Genomic DNA, 19,514 nt, shown 5'->3' on the forward strand with positions numbered 1-19,514 from the left:
AGGCCTTCGCATAAATCACTGAATCATTCTTGCAGTCCGAAGGAACGAGCATTTACTGCGCAGTGGGAAAAAATGAGAAAAATATCACAAAGTTTGGCCAACAAAACTACGCATTGGGGAAAAACTAAAAAGATGTCTTCTAAAGACTACTTATTATTGGATCTCTAGTTCATATTAACCTATGTGTAGGCCTTCTCTCTTCTAGGAGGCGTTGGTCAAACGAAAAGCACTTAGCTTATGTTCCAGGGTTCGCTTAATCACACTTTTCGCTCTATCCTAAAAAATAAAAATAAAAATTTTAAAAAATTCCGATTTCTCGGAATTGTATTATCCGTATACAATCCATTCTTGGAAACTTTAAAACTCAGATCGTTGACCAAAAATGATCCCAAAAATAACCAGCATTAAATTTCAAATGGGAATGAGATTTTTTCTGTTATGGTCACCAAAGACGCGTTATACTATGGGATCTTTCCTTTTATGGTGGAAAGAAAGTCTTATCACGACAGATAATTGATTTGATTTGCTCTCATTTTTGAAATTATTTTTAAGGAAAATATAAATAATTAAACTTTTATTCCATTAGTTGACGTAGCAGAAAATACCCCATTACTGAGGAGGAAAATCAATGAAATTCGCTGACATTTAAATGTAAAGTATTATCTTTCAAAAAATCTCAAAGAGAAAATTTCTATAAATCAATATTTTTTCGACTTCACGACGATTAAAATATTAAATTGTCGTTAATATAGCAGCTAGTTTATAGCATCTATCGAAATTATGCATTAAAAAGAGTGATTATACATCTAAACATATTAATTTCTAAACGTCTGGCCTATTATGATTTTTCATCAATGAAAAAAAAAATACTTCATTTTTAGTGAATTCATTTTCTATAATTTTTCTAAACTTGTGCTCTTCAAAAATTTAAATAATATGACGTCTTTATAAAAATTTGAAAAAATCTCGGAATCCATTTTCCTAATGGGAAATGTTAAAGTAAAAGGTAGACAGACAATAAGGACAATGTTTTTCTTTATTGCATTTTCTGAAACTTTATAGTACATAAAATAATGTGTTAAATAATTCTCTATAAAATAAAATGATTAAATTACGTTTATCATTTCATTATTTCCATATACGAACTAAAAGTGGCTGTGAATATTTGTTTTTCCCCAAAATAGTTACTTTCAGCGTGAATACGAATGAAAACGTATGAAAATAAAGAGATAAATGCCTTGAGCCTTATCAGTTCACAACGGTTTCTTTTGTTTACTTATTTCCTTAGCCTGAATCCAACTTGGCAGAGCTTTTTATTCTGATTATCAGTAAAAATGTTTACAACTAACTACTCTTTTATTTTCTGGTAGAAATGTGATCAAATTCTATGTTATTTTGTCTTTAATAGCAATCTGGTCTATGTATGAATCTATTTCCTTTTTACTAACTAATAAAAGTAAAAGATCATAAAATTCTCCAATATTTTAAACTCATTTTATTCTAGATTCCATTATGCAATATTTTGTTATGTTTTACTCAAGTCTACAATGAAAACCGGTCGTATCAGATACTAAGTAAGAATTATTACAGATTATCTTATTCGTTAAAGCTTTAAGGATAAAACGACAAGCACCTTAATCACTTATCTAAATGCTGCTACGCATTTTTACCATGGAGGTGTACTACTATTTTTGCACTGTTGATTTGCTGTTATTTCTATTTGCAAGTAAGTTATGAGATTACTCATAATATTAATTATTGAAATAAATAACAGTGCCAGTTTTTGTATATTTTTTTAAGTTATAAATCTAAAACAAATGTAAATAAAATTAATTTAGCATGCATTTTTGATTAACTACAAACAACTTATTAAAAATTGTTTTTATCTTCATTAAAGCAAGAGTTATATATTGCCTTAAAGCTAAATTATAAAAATCATTTGTAAGTAACTTATGATTGCGGCATAAAAATTAATAAATTTATGTCATTTTGCATGCATCGTATTTTTACTCCTCAGTTTTATACATTTTATATGCATTTTTACTTTAGTTTCAGGTAAACAGTTTGTGCAAATTTATTCAGTACCATAATAAAAAAAATTTTACAGTGAATATTCCGTAATGACAAAATATTATTTTATTTTTATCAAATTATTAACTATAGCTCTTAACAACTAATGTTTGCTTAAACATGCCTACTTGTTTCCATTTATAATATTTTAAAGCATTTCAGAATTAAAAAAGTCTCTTTAGGAGTTATTATGTCAAAATGTATTGCATATGCTTATGAACCAATGGTCACAACCTCAAAATTTTCAATATCATGAAATATGGTAGAGAGGCTTATAAAACTGCTGAACTAAATTGTGCTAAATTTCAGATTAAGAAACTAAAAATTTCAGTTGTTATGGATAAAACTGATATGCGTAAACGAGTCAGGAAAAAAATGAATTCATATCCAAACTGGCATATCTTTGCTGCAAAAAAAAATTATTACAAGCCTTTGTGTTAAGTTCAAAAACAAGCAAATGTGCTATAAATATTCTAGAATATTTTAAAAACTTAACTTTAGGAACATTCTAACTTACATCAAAAAACCTCAACGAAAACTTTGCTTATTTTTGAAACTATACTCTGCGTAAATCTATTTGTTTTCATTAAATAGCGTTACACTCAGTTAATAGTAATATACTAAATTACAAATTTTCAGAAGGTTGCACTATAGAATACACCTTCCTGAAAATTTGTTACCTAAAATTGAACCAAACTTTTTTTATGTTCTTCGCTATTGAAATTAAATTGCGCTACTGAAAGTGATAATTTTATTTTTTATGTCTTAAACTGTTTAAAATTTACTTTTTCAAGTTTAAATATCTTTGTACTAAATTGCATATCAATATATTCAATATAGAATGACTCTACTAAATTTAATTTACAGTAACATACAATTAAGTGATATGTTCTCATACATTCTACATGTTCACAAAATGAAAACAAACCACTTCTACATTTTTTTTAAATAGGAAAACTGCTTTATAATGATACTGACACATTTATGCTGTTATACTAAACCTTATTACATATTAAAATATGCTGTATTATTTTTGGTAAATTGCATATACAGGGTATTCATTAGAGACTGCCCTTAATGTATATTTTTCGAATGATTCTAAAAAAATAAGACAAAAAAGCTATGTTTATTATAAAATTAATATTTAAGCTTAATATTAAGAAAAAAAAAGGACGCTGTCAATATCTGACCAATAACAATTAAGGAAAGCGAATGCACGGACAGAACATCAAAACCTGTGTGGTTATAGGTGAAATCTCGAAGGTGTTTCCAATAATCGTTTTTACCCAATCTAACAGATTTTGGAGTTTTGTACACCCGCTTTCCCGAACTGTGATTTGGCGGATTTTAATTTTTGTTTTAATCCTCGTTCCTTGCTTAAATCAGCGACACTTAATGTGTAAATTTGTTCTCTTCATTTTTGATAAAATTCTAAATATATACATTAATTGGTGTCCTTACAAACCACCCTATAATTTATAATAATGAAAAAAATTAAAACAGTTTTCTTAATTTGTAATATTAATTAGAAATTGACTTAAAATATCTGTGAAAATTGTATATATTTTTTCATGAATTTGCTTTATTCACGATAGCATTTCTTCACTTAAATGTTTTTGAAGAAATTAATTTCACATAACAGAATTAATTACTCCTTAACATTCTCGTGTTAATATGCGTAAACTTAAGTAAGAAATTAAAATAAAGCAGAGGAAATTAGTATAAGTAATGAGTGACTAAAAAATTAAAAGTATTTTTTTTATCATTCAGAACAGAAAACGCTTACTATTTTGATTGAATTATCAAATACTTTAAAATTATTTAATTTTTAATTGAGTGATTCATTTTAGAAGGTGATTCATGAGCCTGCATTTATCTAGATTTATCATGATCGATTCAGATCCAGATATCAACACAGTGCGATAACGATTCTTCCAACCAGGTAAATTTTTTGTATTTTCTTCAATGTATATATGATGTTTTGTAATGACCGCCCTTATTATGTTTGGGACAAAATTTGAACAAAAAAGTGAGCACATTAGGGGTCACAATTTAATATTAAAGTGAAAGAAAAAAGAAAGCGAAATAGTTATCAAACTTTGAAGAATCATTATCAAACTCAAAAATTCTCAAATTTAAATCTTATGTCTTAACCACAGATTTATCCAAGTTAAAAAATAAAAAAAATTTAAAAAATTTTTTAAAAAAATTATAAACGTATATAGATTTTTTTTTTCTTTTTTTTTCACCCAGAGTAATCTGTGAGTACCTTCGAGTCGTTCTAAGAAACGAGCGAAATACTGTATTAGATTATTTGTGCAATCCGTTCATATAACGTTACGAATCACCTTTCAAAACTAAAGATTTTAAACCCTTACTTATTCTAATTGAACTCGATAATGATTCTTCAGTTACCCTCAAGTTTTGTCAGAAACATAAGGAAGGTAAATACATGAATACTCATATTAAACAATATTAACCTGAGTATTCGCAATCCATGCAAAATAAAACTTGTAAATTAAACTTGTAAATAAACTCATAAATAAAACTTGCATATTGAAAATGCTGTTTTTACTTAAAAATAAGTAGCTTAGAAGAAAGTAAACTCATAAATGAGGTATTTTTTTTTTTAAATTTCCTTAATTATTTTGAAAATTATTTTTAAATATTGCATAAATATATGATAAATTTTAGTTTTTAGCATTTTTTGCACATTGTAAGATATTTTTTATAGTGTTAAACACAATAAAAACATTTACATATATAAAAATATTCACGTAGTGCTTGAGACTTTGGTCATGAAACGAAAATTTCTTGACTAAAGTAATAAGATATAAATGATAAAATTATCTAAAAGGTAACTCGAATCGAGTTTCTTGTCCTTCTTACGATTTTTCACTGTATTTAAAAATTCCGACCAACGAAGGTAAAACAAATTATATTTTTATATACAAAATCACTTTGTTAATGTATACAAACTGAAAAAAAAAAATTATATCAAATATTGTCTAATATATTGGGAACAGGTTCTTAAAAGGATATAAAAAGAAAATATTCATTTGTGCATAACAAGGTTTTTTTTTTATTGAAATAAAAAGAAAACCCATGCTGTGGCTTTGTGGCTAATTTTATATCGGTGCAATGGAATTTTTCCTTCTTCTTCTTTCCTTTTTTTTTTTTTTTTTTTTTTTTTTTTTTAAGTACATATTGTGCCATGTTATAGTGCTTTTATTTCCCAACAACCGATGATGTAAAAAAAAAAATTCTAAAACAATGTTCAAATTGGAACAAAACAGGGTAAAATATGTCCCACGCAGCATGAACCCTTTCTTTCTCAATGTAATTCCATACGAATTTAGGAGATCCAAATTCTCATACGTCGTGCAAAGCCATGACACATCTGCATACATTATAGTTTATAGTTACAGATTCATTATAGAGACCTTATAATTATCGATACATTATAGAGTTTTGATGCCGTAAGATTTTAGAAACTAAATATTGGTCGTTATTGGAAAGTTATAGTTAGAAAAATTCTTATTTATGTCTTACTTTTTATGATTTCATAAATTAAAAGAATATTTAAATTGTATTAATCTATAACTTCTATATTAAAGGACCCCTTACTTTTTATGTGGAATGGGGTACTAGCCGATTTGGTTGAAAATTTAATATGTTGTAGTTGAAATTCTTCTGGTCAAAAGCCCTCAGCAGTGGCGTATCTAGGGTATGGCAAGTATGGCGAATGCCATGGGCGCATTATTTCGAAAAGGCGCAAAATCAATCAACATCGACGATTATTTTTTATTGAAAATTTCAAATTTTTTTTTCAAGTTATGGCAGAATTTAAAAAAAAAAGCATACAACATTTAACCTTTCCTCGTGGGCTCGAAAAGAAGACATCGAGGTCTTTTGAGGAACTCTTTTTTGAAACTGGGGGAGTGAAGTATGAAAGGGAACCGCTAATAATAAGAACAAAGTAGGTAACGAGCGTTAAACAATTTTAGTCTCCCACTGTTTTAATTTTTTTCATAACTTCGTTTGAAAACTCATAGACCACCTCAGTTAGGGATAATAGGAGGGCCAAGGTTTCCAGCTCTTTTGCATAACTCGAAAAGCACGAGAAATCTCCTTCGGTTGTTATATTATATTCAACATTAAAAAAAATGGGGGAAATAAGAAGAAAAAAACATTCCACATACCAACTCTTTTTGAACGACTTGACGTCTGTGTGATAACAATTCATACACGTTTCTGCATTCATTCACTAGACACTTTTTCTTTCATTATACTTTCAAGTTAAGCAACAGAGGATTCGCAATAAATAAAAAATTTCAATGTCCATGAATACATTCACGATAAATACTAAAATAAATCAGTAATAAAAAGTAGCTTTTTCTTTTCTACTATTATATTTACGACGATTTCGGCAAAAGCCAAATTTTAATTATATCGTAATTTAAAGAATAATGCAGAGTTTTTAATAATTATAACTCTTACTCTCTTTACTAACTTTCTGATACACTCCAATAAAAATATTTTTAATATCAGATAATTTCCTAAGCAATTAACAATTAATATCCATCAAAATCCTTTGACAAAAAGACTTTTAACCCAGGTGTCTGTCCAGACATTTTGTGAAAGATCCGTTTTTCGTGAAATTGTGAAAAAATTACTCACATTCTTTCAACCAGGGTTCGCTTTTATGAATTTGTGCAAATAGGGTCCGTTATTGCAAAAAATAACTTTTTCAAGGAGTTTTTAAATTGTAAAGACATACAAGATTATGCTCAACAGTGTAAAATTATAATTAAAAAAAAATTAAATTAAAAAAAAGTAAACGGCAATTGCTGCTTCTAAATTAGAGATGCAACACACAAATATTTAGTATTTAGCCTATACTGCTGAACGCAGAATATTCATTTCGGACGAATAATGGGAGAATCGTCTGCCGAAGACAAAACTTAATTCGTTTACATCCATCTTTCTTGTTTTCTGCCCTGGAAAGGGTTTATTCGATTAATTAAATAATAATGAAGATAAACAAATTTGTGAAGGGTCCGATTAAAAGAAAAATCATTTCGTGAAGGGTCCGTTCTTAAGTTAAAATATTTTGTGAAGATATTTTGTGAAAATATTTTGTGTCGTTTTTATGAAAAGATATTTTGTGAAGGGTCCGTTAACGGACCCAAATTTCTTCTAAACAGACCCCCGTAACCCCATAGTTAATTTTATAACGGTCGTTGAACAGCCGACCCAATTCCGCAACCTTGTAGTTTTGAACCCAATCCAGAAGACAAGGGAACTTCTGTATCGAGTAATGGGAGAAATTTGCCTTCGTGGAGGGCTTTTTGGTGGAGCTAACCCGCATTAGCGTTACATGGAGAGGAAGACCACGAGAACCACCCGCGGTTAGCCTAACGGCAACGGGACTCTAACCCATGATCCGTCTACAATTGATGATATTTCACATCAGCACTGAGGTTGGTGCAAGCCGGATGCGGAATTCGTATCAACTGGGATTCGAACCCGGTTTGCCTCATTGGAAGGCGAACGCTCGCGGCTCCCATATTTAAATTAAAAGGAATTTAATTTTTTCCCCTCTAAAGTGTAGCTTCTCATTGCTTCACAATATGTCAAAGCTGTACTATAAAAAATTTAAGCTATCGCTGATAAAATGAAAAGACAAAATGTAAACTCATTATTCATTATAGTAAAAATTGCAGGGAATTTAATTTTTTTTCTTTTTTTTAGTGCATTATGAATTTCATTTTTTCTACTAAAAACGAAGAATAAAGCACAAACTTAATGTAAAATTTATTGAGTAAAACGAAAATAAAAATATTTTTTCCATGTATAAACGATGATAAAATAAACAGTTTAATAATGTTCATTCAAAAGGGTTATTCACGTGGAAGAGTTATAAATATTTAAGTTCCGAATCTTATAAACAAACAAGACTTTATTGAAACTGTAACTCACAGTCAAACTATAATATTGCATAAATGAAAAAAAAAAAAAACACTAAACTAGCCACAAAAAATCATGGTTATATATTAAAATAAAATAATTAACTAAATAACATAATTTAGATTACAAAAGTATAGATTATGTACTAGCATTAAGAATGTATATTGTAGAATTGTGTTGAATGTGTATTGTAGTACTATGTATGATGTTATAGCTCTTGAGTAGCAAATATATTGATATAAGTCACTGCCTTTTTCCTCGGCAATACATAACGTATTTATTTAAAATCGTGTCCTTTTTTATTGTTGTTGTAGTTCATTTACGTCGCACTAGAGCTGCACAATGGGCTATTGGTGACGGTCTGGGAAACATCCCGGAGGATGATCCGAAGACATGCCATCACAATTTTGATCCTCTGCGGAAGGGATGGCACCCCCGCTTCGGTAGCCCGACGACCTGCGCGCGAAGTCGAGCACTTTACGGTAGCACAGTTTAACGAGGACCAATACCGCACACCCTCGGTCCCTACGCAGACTGATCCAAGTGGTCACCCACCCGCACACTGACCGTAGCCAGTGATGCTTGACTTCGGTGATCTGCTGGGAACCGTGTCTTAACGATCAGTCCACTGCGGAACGTGTCCTTTTTTATAATAAGAACAGAAAACAAATCCTAAAAATAATATTTATTGATTTCGTTAATTTAAACTAGTTTACTTAGACATTCATTTAAATTTAAAATAATTTACTCGGAAAAAATGCTTTTCTACTTTGGTTATTTATGTATTTGAAAATACTATCTGTGAAATTAAATTATAGTGATATAAGCTGAATCTTTAAATTTAAAATATTTATCTATATGAAAAAAAATTAGTAGTACAACAGGCTAAAAAAATGAAAGGCGAACGAAAGAAACTTAAGAAGTTCTAAAGTTGGTGAGAAATGTAAAGAAATTATTCTCCCCTTATCTTAAGGAAAGTGAGACCTCCAGTTAAAAGAACAATTTTCCGGGGAGGAAATGGATAGAACCCCTTCAGGCAGAAAAACCAGATGGCCAGATGGTGATGACCAGAGGGATGACTTGAGAGATGTGAAAACCATGGGGTGTCCCAGTCCAGCTTAGACTAATTATTCAGTAGTGAAATGCTTGTAAATCTTCAATTTTATCAGGGGTTAAAATCTCTTTGAAAAACGTTTTCGGAATCTGCTGAGTAGATTTCAAATAGAACCCCTTCTATAAATTAGCGTAAATCCTTCCACAACAGGAGATTTTTGCCACCCATGGTGGGAATCACCTCCACTAAAGTGTGAAATACTGAAAATAGGAGGTTCCTCTGCCTCGCTCAACAAATAATTTAAACCAATGAAACGATTTAATAATGAATACACCCCACTATTTTGAAAAATAAAGGACGGGCGTTATAAGTAGCTGGCGCCCATACAAAAAATTCTGCTCGTTTTAGTTAATGTTTCAAAATTTAAGACAAGAAAATCAAATATTTGAAGTCTTTAGATTTTTATAATCTATTTTGATGCAGCTTCTGGGCTTTTATAGTTGATTCATTGATTTAAGTGAACAACGTGTACTACAAGGATTTTCTTTGATTGTAAGTAATCATTTCCTAAATATTTAAACCAATGCATTATACTTTCCCCTGTATCTTTTATTTTATTTCAGATTACAATTTTTTTCCTTTAAAAAAAATATTAAATAATTACTTTTTTTAAAATTTTATAAGTCTTTTACAATACATATCACTTACATTATATTTATATCACTACATATTATATTTCTTGAAAAAAACTGTTATACTGTTTTTAAAACAATGCAGTATTTTTCCTCGTAAAATTACCTTTTCTACAATATAGTATTTTTCCTTGTTAAATTACCTTTTTTTTTAAAATGATGTAAAGAATGTAAACCTTACAATTTAATTTTTTTACAATTATAAATAAAATAATAAATATTTACGAAAAGTTATTTTTTAACAAACGACCTTTATAATACTGGGAATTTTTTTTTTTTTAATTCTATTGAAAAGCTCTCGAGTTACTTTTCATATTGCGGCTACCCCCAATACTTAGGGGTACAGAAATCCGAATCAGTAGAAAAAATGGCATGTTCATTCAGAAAAAGTACGTTTTAGTATCTGATTTCGTAACTTGAATTATTGTCCCTGCATTTATTAATTAGCATATTTTAAGTCACCTCCTTGAACCATTGACATGAGAAGAACGTGAAGATCTGATTATTATATCAAAAGTTATCAGGGTAGTCCGTTTATTTATTTTATTTTTTTGCGCACTGAACGTCTAAAAATTTATAATTCAAATATGTTTAATTTTTTTTTCCGCTTTTTCTCCAATTTGTTCCATTCTGATGCGAAGAGAATTTTTCATAATTTGATTTTTTTTGGTCTATTTCTTAACTTTTTGCCTTTTTTTTCCCCAATTATTTCTAGATATTCTTAAACTAAGACGACAACTTCCCCTAATTTATTTCTCATTAAGGAATGTATTATTGTCGCTATTTTGTCTTGAGTTCTGTATTTAATTATATTTATATTTTTTCTTATTATCGGTTGTTATATAATGTTTGTACAACTTAATTATATTAAGAGCATCGGTTTTTTGTAAATAAAAAACTAACCAAATTATAAAATTTAAATTTGATTGTAGCTATTTTATTTGTAATTGTCATAACAAATCGCAATTATTTACACTGTGATTTTAATGAATTTATTATATCGCGATGATTTTATTGTTTTGGTATTAGCAAAGCATGATTATGTTTAAAAACAATCAATTTCATTCAGTTTAAATTTTGGAAATAATGGGTAATAATCCGGTTATGTTACAGTTCTTCTTTAACCCAGAGACATTTGTTGCGTATGAGTATTTTTGTTACCCAATAATATTTGTTGCTTAATCAAACAAATTGTTAGAATTTTTATTGACAGTTGAAGAAACGCAAGAGAATCTTCTTTAAATATGATAAAGGAGACTTTTTAATTCCTAACTAATGCTAATTTCGAACACACGTGAATGCATTACAATTAAAAAGAGATAATTTTATTGTTATAGTTAATTTTTATTTATTTATTAATCTATTAAAAAAATGCAATGCAATCTTTTTGGAAAATTTTATAACCGTTGTTGAACAGCCGATCGAATTGTTTGAATTTGCGACTGCTAATGTTCAACTCCGCAGCCTTGTAATTTTGAACCCAATTCAGAAGACAAGGGAACTCCTGTATCGAGCATTTTGGAGAAATTTGCCTTCGCGGAGGAATTTTTTTATTGAACTAATCCGCATTTGCGTTACATGGAGAGGAGGATCACAAAAGTTTCCTGCGCTTAGTCTGTGACGGTAAGGGTAACCAATGATCCGTCAAGGAGGATATTTTACGTCAGCACTATGGTAGGTGTAAGCCGGATACGGAAATCGTGTCGAGCAATTATTGCAGGGAATCGAACCCGGCTCACCTCGTTGGAAGGCGAATGCTCTATCCCCTGAGCCACTACGGCTCTTTTTGCAATATTGCCAAAAGGCTTAAATACTTCAAACAATGCTTTTATTTAAGAGATTATAAATATTTTAGGAAGGGCGCAAGTGCGAGATTGGCCATAGGCGCTTCTTTCCATAGATACGCCTCTGCTCATGGGCCCATTGCAAGAACAAAAAACATTTTTAAAAACGGAGTGTTAAACTTCCACGTCACGTAGGTTTTAAGAGTCATTTCTGTACGTATTCAAGCAAAAGATCAATCTTCACAACTCAGTATTTCAAAATTTGCTCCTTTTTTAACAGCGATCCCATAAAAACTTTCGATTTGGAGAATTTCAACTGCAACGTATCAAAATTTCAGCCAAATTGACTTTACCCGATTCCCACATAAATTATTCATAGTCACCACACCATCATCTAGCTGCTGGTAATTGATTTAGTTCTTATCACACTGGACTCCTTACCTCGCTCCCCAATCGTGCGGGAACTTATTCGGTTCTAAAACAGCTAAGAACATTTGAGTGAATTTCGCACCATTAAACACGATCGGAGAAAGTATAAGTTTGACCAGTCACCTAGCCCTTATCACGAGGATTCGAGCCCCGAGCAAGTTTTGTATAATGGTATGTAAGACCTAGGGTCCCGCAGTGGACTGATCGTTAAGACACGGTTCCCATCAGATCACCGAAGTCAAGCATCACTGGTTGCGGTCAGTGTGGGGGTGGGTGACCACTTGGATCAGTCTGCGTAGGGGCCGAGGGTGTGCGGTATTGGTCCTCGTTAAACTGTTCTACCGTAAAGTGCTCGACTTCGCGTGTAGGTTGTCGGGCTACTGAAGCGGGATGCCATCCCCTCTGCAGAGAATCAAAATTGTGATAGCATGTCTTCAGATCATCCTCAGGGATGTTTCCCAAACCGTCGCCAACAGCCCATTGTACAGCTGTAGTGCGACGTAAATGAACTACAACAACGACTCAGGATCATTCTCGTTGCAAGCGATTCTCCCTCACACGTGAGTGTTCAGACTGTTCGTGCATTGATTGGGAATATTCTTTGTCTGTTTTGTACTTTTAAAGTATTATTTAGTTTTCACAATTGAATTATTCTTTTTGTAACATTTTCATAAGCATACAAGTTGGCAATGGAGATCATTCAGTTGAAAAATACTCAGATTTAGTTCTCTATTCTTTCTAACTAATGGATATCCTGATAAATGAAAGTTGCATATTCTATGTTTTCAATAAAATAAAGCGAAAGCTAACCAAGTTCTTAAGGTACATTCTCATATACACGACGACGTGTTTGGTGTGCAATAATTGGCATGAGTGAAAATGTACCTTTATCCACTTGTTAGATATCTGTATTTTTCAACTAATTGATGGCATTAATAAAATAATAAACAGATGATTTTTTTTTAACCAATCATGAGCAAGGATTCAAGCATTTTGGAGAAAATTGTATTGCGTCACTATTTACCTAAATCAAATTAGTGTGCCAAATTTTCGTAATTTTTGTTTTCCACTTTGCTGCTTTCCAAAAACTGTATTAAAAAAACGAGCCACTTCGTCATGCCTTCTATTTTTCGTGCTGTTGGTCCTATCTCTAGAGTAAAAAATGAGGTAGTATTTCTTCTTTTTTTAATGCATCAATTGGAATACTTTAAGTTTCCGAATTCAATATGTTAAAATAATTTGCACCTATTTAGTTGTGTGTAGTTTAAACTTTAATGTTTTAGAATTTCATATAATCTTATTCGTCTAATATAATTTCCCCCTCAAAATTTCATTTGCAATTGGCGCGACAGATTTAAATACGGAAATATCACCCTACTAGTTTTACTTTTCAAGTTAGTTACTTTCTGTTTTGTTTTTTTCTTTTTTTTAGTCCCTCGCCAGTTGCTGCTCAGATATTGCTAAGACTTGGCGATTATTCTGCTGCAGATCATGATTTGAAAATCTTCCTCGTGAATGATGTGGAATTGGCTGAGAAATTTCTCAAAATGTTTGAGTCTGGGGTTTCATTAGAGTTATCAAATGGCTAATCCTAATATCAAATTTTGGTTATGATTAGTGAGAAGAATCTCTTAATTACGTTATGCTTCATTTATAATTAAAGGTTATGATTTTACTTAATTTATGAAAATAGACTCTTATCATATCAATGAATAGTCATTATCTGTAAGTGCTCAATTTTTGAGGTTAAGGTTCAAAACTTTCATAACCAACAGACGGGGGTAGCGAAAGAGGCAAGTCACCATAGCTATTCTTGGAGAGCAATGCACATCTAGATGCCTGTTTCACACATCAGATTCAAGTTTCAATCCTGTAAAATTTTACCTATAGTGAAAATACTCGTAAAACTTTTAAAGTTAATCTCTTCAAAATTCAATCTCAAAGTAATTCAGGGGTTGAACAAAATAATGGAAACACTTCTATACTAATGCATTTTTTGTAACTTAGTACTTAGAGAATCATTTTGTAAATTTGAAAATGTCAAACAAGTTTCTTTTACACCAATTTCATTTTGTACTATTAAAGGAGATTTATTAGAAATGACACCAGTATTGTTATGGATCATCTCACATAAAAAGTAGCTTTTCTTCGCTTGTTTTCTTTCCTTATTCAATCATATCTCTGTGTATGAATGTTGTGAGGTGTTATTATTTTTGATTAAATTTTGTCTTGTGATACATAATAATATATGAAGAAAACCCCTTATCATTTTTAACTTTCTTATAAAAAATACAAAAACTACTTGCCTGAAGCTTTTTAAATTTTTGGGATATTAAAATCTGATTTTTTTCATTAGTTGTTCTATACAAAATTATAAGAAAACATTAAATATGTTCTCTGCATAAGCATTATAAAAGAACTACTTTAATTGTATAATGCACTGTTTTTAAATAATTTTTTTACTACTAACCTCATCACAAAAAGGCGAGGATGGTTTGATAAGGAAACTTAAAATGAATCAAAATTATTTGCTATATCTGGCAAAGCTTATACCATCGGGTACTCTTGATACTGCAGATTGTCAAGGAAATCTTAGAAACAGTTTTACATCATTCAGCCCCTCCAATGTAATAAAAAATATCCCATATACAATGCGACGACGAACTGATTTTTGATTGAAGTTTCCTTGTGCAAACTTGGATATTAAACGAATTTTTCCTTCCAGTTGATGAGTCAACCTTGCCAAGTAATGAGGCTTTACTGTTGGTGTACGTTCGGTTTATGAAGGAAGGAAAAATTATTCAGGGGATGCTTTTTGCAACAAGCTTAATTGTAGATACCAAAGGCGAATCTATTTTTAACACTGTCAAAGATTATTTTAAAAAGAAACACATTCCTCTTGCAAATATTATGTCTGTTGCCACTGATGGAGTTCCTGCAATGGTGAGTCTACATTGTGGGTTTATTCAACACATCCTGGAAGAGAGAAAGCCTCAGTATGGATCAATTTAGCTCTCTGACGTATGGAGCATAAACTGTGCAGTGGAGGTTAATAAGAAATATTTCACTATGTTCGGGTTACTAAACTGCGCAATAGGGAGAAATACACGATATGTCATTGCGTTTGAACTACTAATAGATCAAATTTCTTGTTTATGGTAACCTATGCTGAGAAGGTTGAGAATCTATGATTGAGATGACCTTTCTACTTGTCTAGTAAAGGACTCTTTTTCGTGGTATTAATAAAAATGCAATATTGTCATGAGTTAGGGCATACTGTTAAACGGTGAAAACAAAAAATAGTGCATAAAAATGTATTTCATTCATAATTTTTTTTTTTTTTTTAAATCTTAAATCTAATTAACCAGAAAATTGGAGGTGGAAATAATGTTTTAATATTTTGTTGGTTAAATGTTCAAGTAATAATTCTAAAGTGTTGACAATTATAATATAATCTCTATTTTGAAAATTCACCTGTGTGGTTGGAAAAAGGAGAAAATTTACAAGACATGTTAAAAGACATAATAACAATATGTTGTCCGATATTAAAGATAAGAATTTTTTTGTTAATATGGATATTGTTACAAGCCAAAGATTTAAATTATTTGAAGTGAGCTTGTTTTTAATTACTTTGGTTAATCAATCTTTTAGTGCATTTTGAAAACTTATATCTGTAAACTTGAACTACAGTGCAGAACCTCTTATCCGGAAATCAGATAACCGGAATGAAATTCGGAACCGGAAAGTAATTTTCTTCCATTAAAAAAAATTTTTTTTCCCTGCAAGATTTTGAGCCCATTTTGTTATTTAGAGCGTACGGCATATCGAGTTGACGAAAGAACTGATTTAGAGGACGGATCAAAAGTCGTTTGTAGACGAATCTCACATAAGCACAAATAGCTTATAAAAGTTATTAATGTTAATAATAACATATATAAGCCTGTTATAATCTTTATTTCATAATTTCTTTCCTTATTTAAACTTAAGTCTATTATTATTTACAATTTTGTATTATTTCTAAGAACTATTTAAAAAAAATGTTAGTTTCGTTTTATAAAAATTAAAAAAACTGCTTTTTTTTTGCGATTTTAGAAAACCGGAAAAATCAGTTATCCGGAATCGCGATGGTCCCGATCGTTCCGGATAATCGGCTCTCTACTGTATTTATTTCATTTAGTGATATTTTTTCAACTCAATTAAGTACAATTTAATGATCTATTTTGAAAAGATTTGCACTAAAGTCTTCTTTTTTTTTCTTTTCAGATTTGCTTGTTGCGAAATTTGTATTCTTTAAAAACTGCTAAGAAATCCACATTTAAAGTAATAATCATTTTTTTTTAAATATACCAAATTTTTTAATCTATTTTTCATTAAATTTGCTTCAATCAAATTTATTAGGTACTTTGTCATTGATTTTCTATGAAACTTTTTTTTACAGCTGATGTTTAATAGACAGTGTCAAAAAAAAAAATAAACTAAGTTCCAGCTTTGCAACACACTTAATGTCCTTCCAACTTACTTACAAACATTTAAATCATGCTAGAAGTAATAAAACTTGATTCATAAATTCAGTGGAATTTTATTTGTTCTTCTCAAATACAGATTTGTTTTAAATTCTTTATAATGCTAAAAATTGCCTTAAAGTTTTATAAAATTATTTTAAAACTCATTAAAGTGATAATTACCTTTTCATAACAAAGCAGAATCCATTATTATCTTATTATTACTTAAATTTTATACTCAAATTTCCTTTTAAAAAATTAACAGTTTACCTTCCTAATGTGTGATGGTAACATTTTCTATTATGAAAGAACATTGCAATTTAAAAAAAATATTTCAAAATTTAGAGCTTTGTTTTAATGCAAGGCCCATGATAGACCTTTTTTAATAAGTGGTGGGGAAAAAAATTTAATTTTGTTATCTGTTTATTCTACTTTGTTTTCCTTTTACTGCCATAGATAATATTTCGCAGAATAATAAAAATACAGTAACTAACACATTAGAAAGGTAAACTATTAAAAAATATTTTTTATGTGAATGTGAATAGAAAATTGTAATGGTGACTATAATGGACCACATTTTGATGTATAAATTTGCAGGTGGAAAATTAGATTTCCATTAATTCATTTTTTCTTTTTTATCAAATATTGAGTTATTAAATTTTTATCACTATATAGCATAAAAATATCAGTATTTGTAATATTTTAATAAAACAAGTTGGATCCATATTGAACCACACTTCATATTTCTTTTGGACTTCGTTGTGTCAGAGTTAAATTTATAATGTAAGCCTTTTTAATAATGTAAGTTTCAAAATATTATGTTTTAGCAGGTATATGCTCTTAAAAATTAGTTCCTATGCAGAATAAAATAATCATGTTAACTACAATATATTAACTTTCAGCTTGATTTTTGTTTCTGAACTACTCCTTTACTACTATTTTACTTCTGAACTAAATTATTATATTGATTGATTTTTATTAATAATATTTTTGATTAAATTTTGGTATAGTTTATTACAACAGTCTCTCCTTGGCAAAAGAAATGTTTTACATATAATAAATTCTATCAATTTGTAGATTAACAGTGCGAAATTTAACATGTAGGTAGATGTCGACTTTCATAAGTAACTGAAAGCTAGATTTTTCAAAATCTTTTATATTTTCCCAAGTAAGGTTATAAAAAGAAATAACTAATTAGACTTACATAGTTTTTTTATTTCTTTTAATTAGTTTATAAACTGAGAACTTTGATTTTTTTTTTTTTAAAGTTTTAACAAGTTGTATCTTTAAGCATAAAATTAACTATTTAGCATAAACATGATTAATGTAGTGTAACAAAGTGTGAGTGATGCTTGATACCACCTGGAAGAAAACTAATGCACCATAATTGTTATTTTTTTATTAGATAATTTCAAAATTTAATGAAGTATATTAACTCTATAATGTTATGAAGTTGTTCTGATTATTTTTTCTAGTTTTCAGATTTACAAATTAACTATGTGGATGAAAAGAAAAAATCACCAAAACCTGATGAAAATAATCTACTTTTTGGAAAAGTATTTAGTGATCACATGTTAGAAATTGAATGGTCAGAAGAAAATGGCTGGGGTAAACCAATAATAGGACCAATTCATAACTTAAACCTTCATCCTGCTTGTAAAGTTTTTCACTATGCTCAAGAGGTAATTGCATGTCTGTCCTTCATTTAGGTTTCATTCTCTTGTAAACTTGCTCCTGTGTGTTTACAGACAGTGTGTCCCCTGATGAAGTGCTGCTCTGTAGACACACAACTTTATTTAATTTTCTTTTAATTATATTTATATATTTTTTTTGAGTAAATTTATATTATTACTTGTTTATAAGATTTGAATTTGGTTTTAGCTGCCTTGTGCGCTGTTCCAATTTGAATTTGAATTAATGTAGTTATGGTTATTTTGGTTACCTCCTGTTTTATTTATTTCAATTAAGATTTGAATTTATGCTTGCTTCAAGCTAGTTTCAATCTAGGACCATGTTTAGATCTAATCAGGGCTGATTGTGCTCTGGAAAAAATCCGGATTTCCGGAATTTTTGCTAACAGTGATCCGGAAGTTTCCTGAGTTCGAAGGTCCAGACGTTTCAAAAAATCATTGATCACAGAAGTTTCCGAAAATCAAATTTTCATAGGTGGAACTTAAAAACACAGTTTATTTTATTTGTTTGTAAGGGCGAGCTGGAAAGATACTTCATAAGTTTATATTCATGATTAATATTCGTTTTTTATCAGTAAATAGTTATAATCATAAACTCAAGAAAGAGGCATATTTGTAAATTTTAATTACTTCTCCAGATCATCATAGGTATGTGTAAATGATATAGGTATGTGTAAAATTTTAAATATATTTTAAGTAAACTAAGAAATATTGAGAAAAAGGAAAAAAACCTTGTTTAAATTTTTTTCTGATTTTTCAAATTAAACTTCTTTTTTTTTTAACTCAAGAAATTTTCCGGAATTTTGTCTTGGGCTCACAATTACCCCCTGTCTAATGATCTAAAATTTATTGTATTTATTTTTTTAAAATGGTTAAGTAAGCTGAAATCTTAAACGCAAGCATTTGGGCAATTACACGAAAAAGTAAAGGAAAATTTCAATCTTTAGCCGATTTGACATACTTTATGTAATTTTAAGGCTAACTTGATTTTGATTTGCCTTTAATTAGTTCTTCCATTCTCAACTGAAAACTCATGGTTCAATTTTTTCAAGATGTATGTGAAAATTTGGCCTTAATTATTCACTCGATTTTAATGTTAATGTCATCACTTGCATTTTTTCTGCTATGAGCTTTTATCTTTCCCTGAGTTGTATTGTTAGGTTTGAGTATTGTTAACCCATCAACTTAATTCTGGTAGTAACTAAACAACTTAAATAGTAGGTGAACATTTTTGTAGCTTATTTATCATTAATATTTTTATAATTAATGTTTATTAATTTAAGAATCTGCAAAATTTAATAAAATTAAGTTATGAAATGTTT

The 19,514-nt window shown here is 29.6% G+C and overlaps 1 protein-coding gene across 5 annotated transcripts in view; it reads left to right on the top strand.

Moving 5' to 3' along the window:
* Positions 1 to 1,302: 1,302 nt before the first annotated feature.
* Bcat (Branched chain amino acid transaminase) overlaps positions 1,303 to 19,514 on the top strand; it is a 37,286-nt gene continuing 19,074 nt past the window's right edge. Inside the window, exons 1-4 of one of the 5 annotated variants that reach the window (XM_043042139.2) lie at positions 1,303 to 1,726; positions 3,921 to 4,012; positions 16,263 to 16,319; positions 17,977 to 18,183. In XM_043042139.2, the coding sequence (XP_042898073.1) occupies positions 18,073 to 18,183 (111 nt within the window). In that variant the 5' untranslated portion in view covers positions 1,303 to 1,726; positions 3,921 to 4,012; positions 16,263 to 16,319; positions 17,977 to 18,072. Of the gene's footprint in view, positions 1,727 to 3,920; positions 4,013 to 12,701; positions 13,167 to 14,792; positions 14,943 to 16,262; positions 16,320 to 17,976; positions 18,184 to 19,514 lie in introns of those variants that run through there. The other 4 variants (XM_071187959.1, XM_043042137.3, XM_071187958.1 and 1 more) reach the window with 4 other exon arrangements.

Source organism: Parasteatoda tepidariorum, chromosome 11 (genome assembly GCF_982258835.1).
Source record: "Parasteatoda tepidariorum strain Cologne lab strain chromosome 11, Ptep-v5.0, whole genome shotgun sequence".
Lineage (NCBI taxonomy): Eukaryota > Metazoa > Arthropoda > Arachnida > Araneae > Theridiidae > Parasteatoda > Parasteatoda tepidariorum.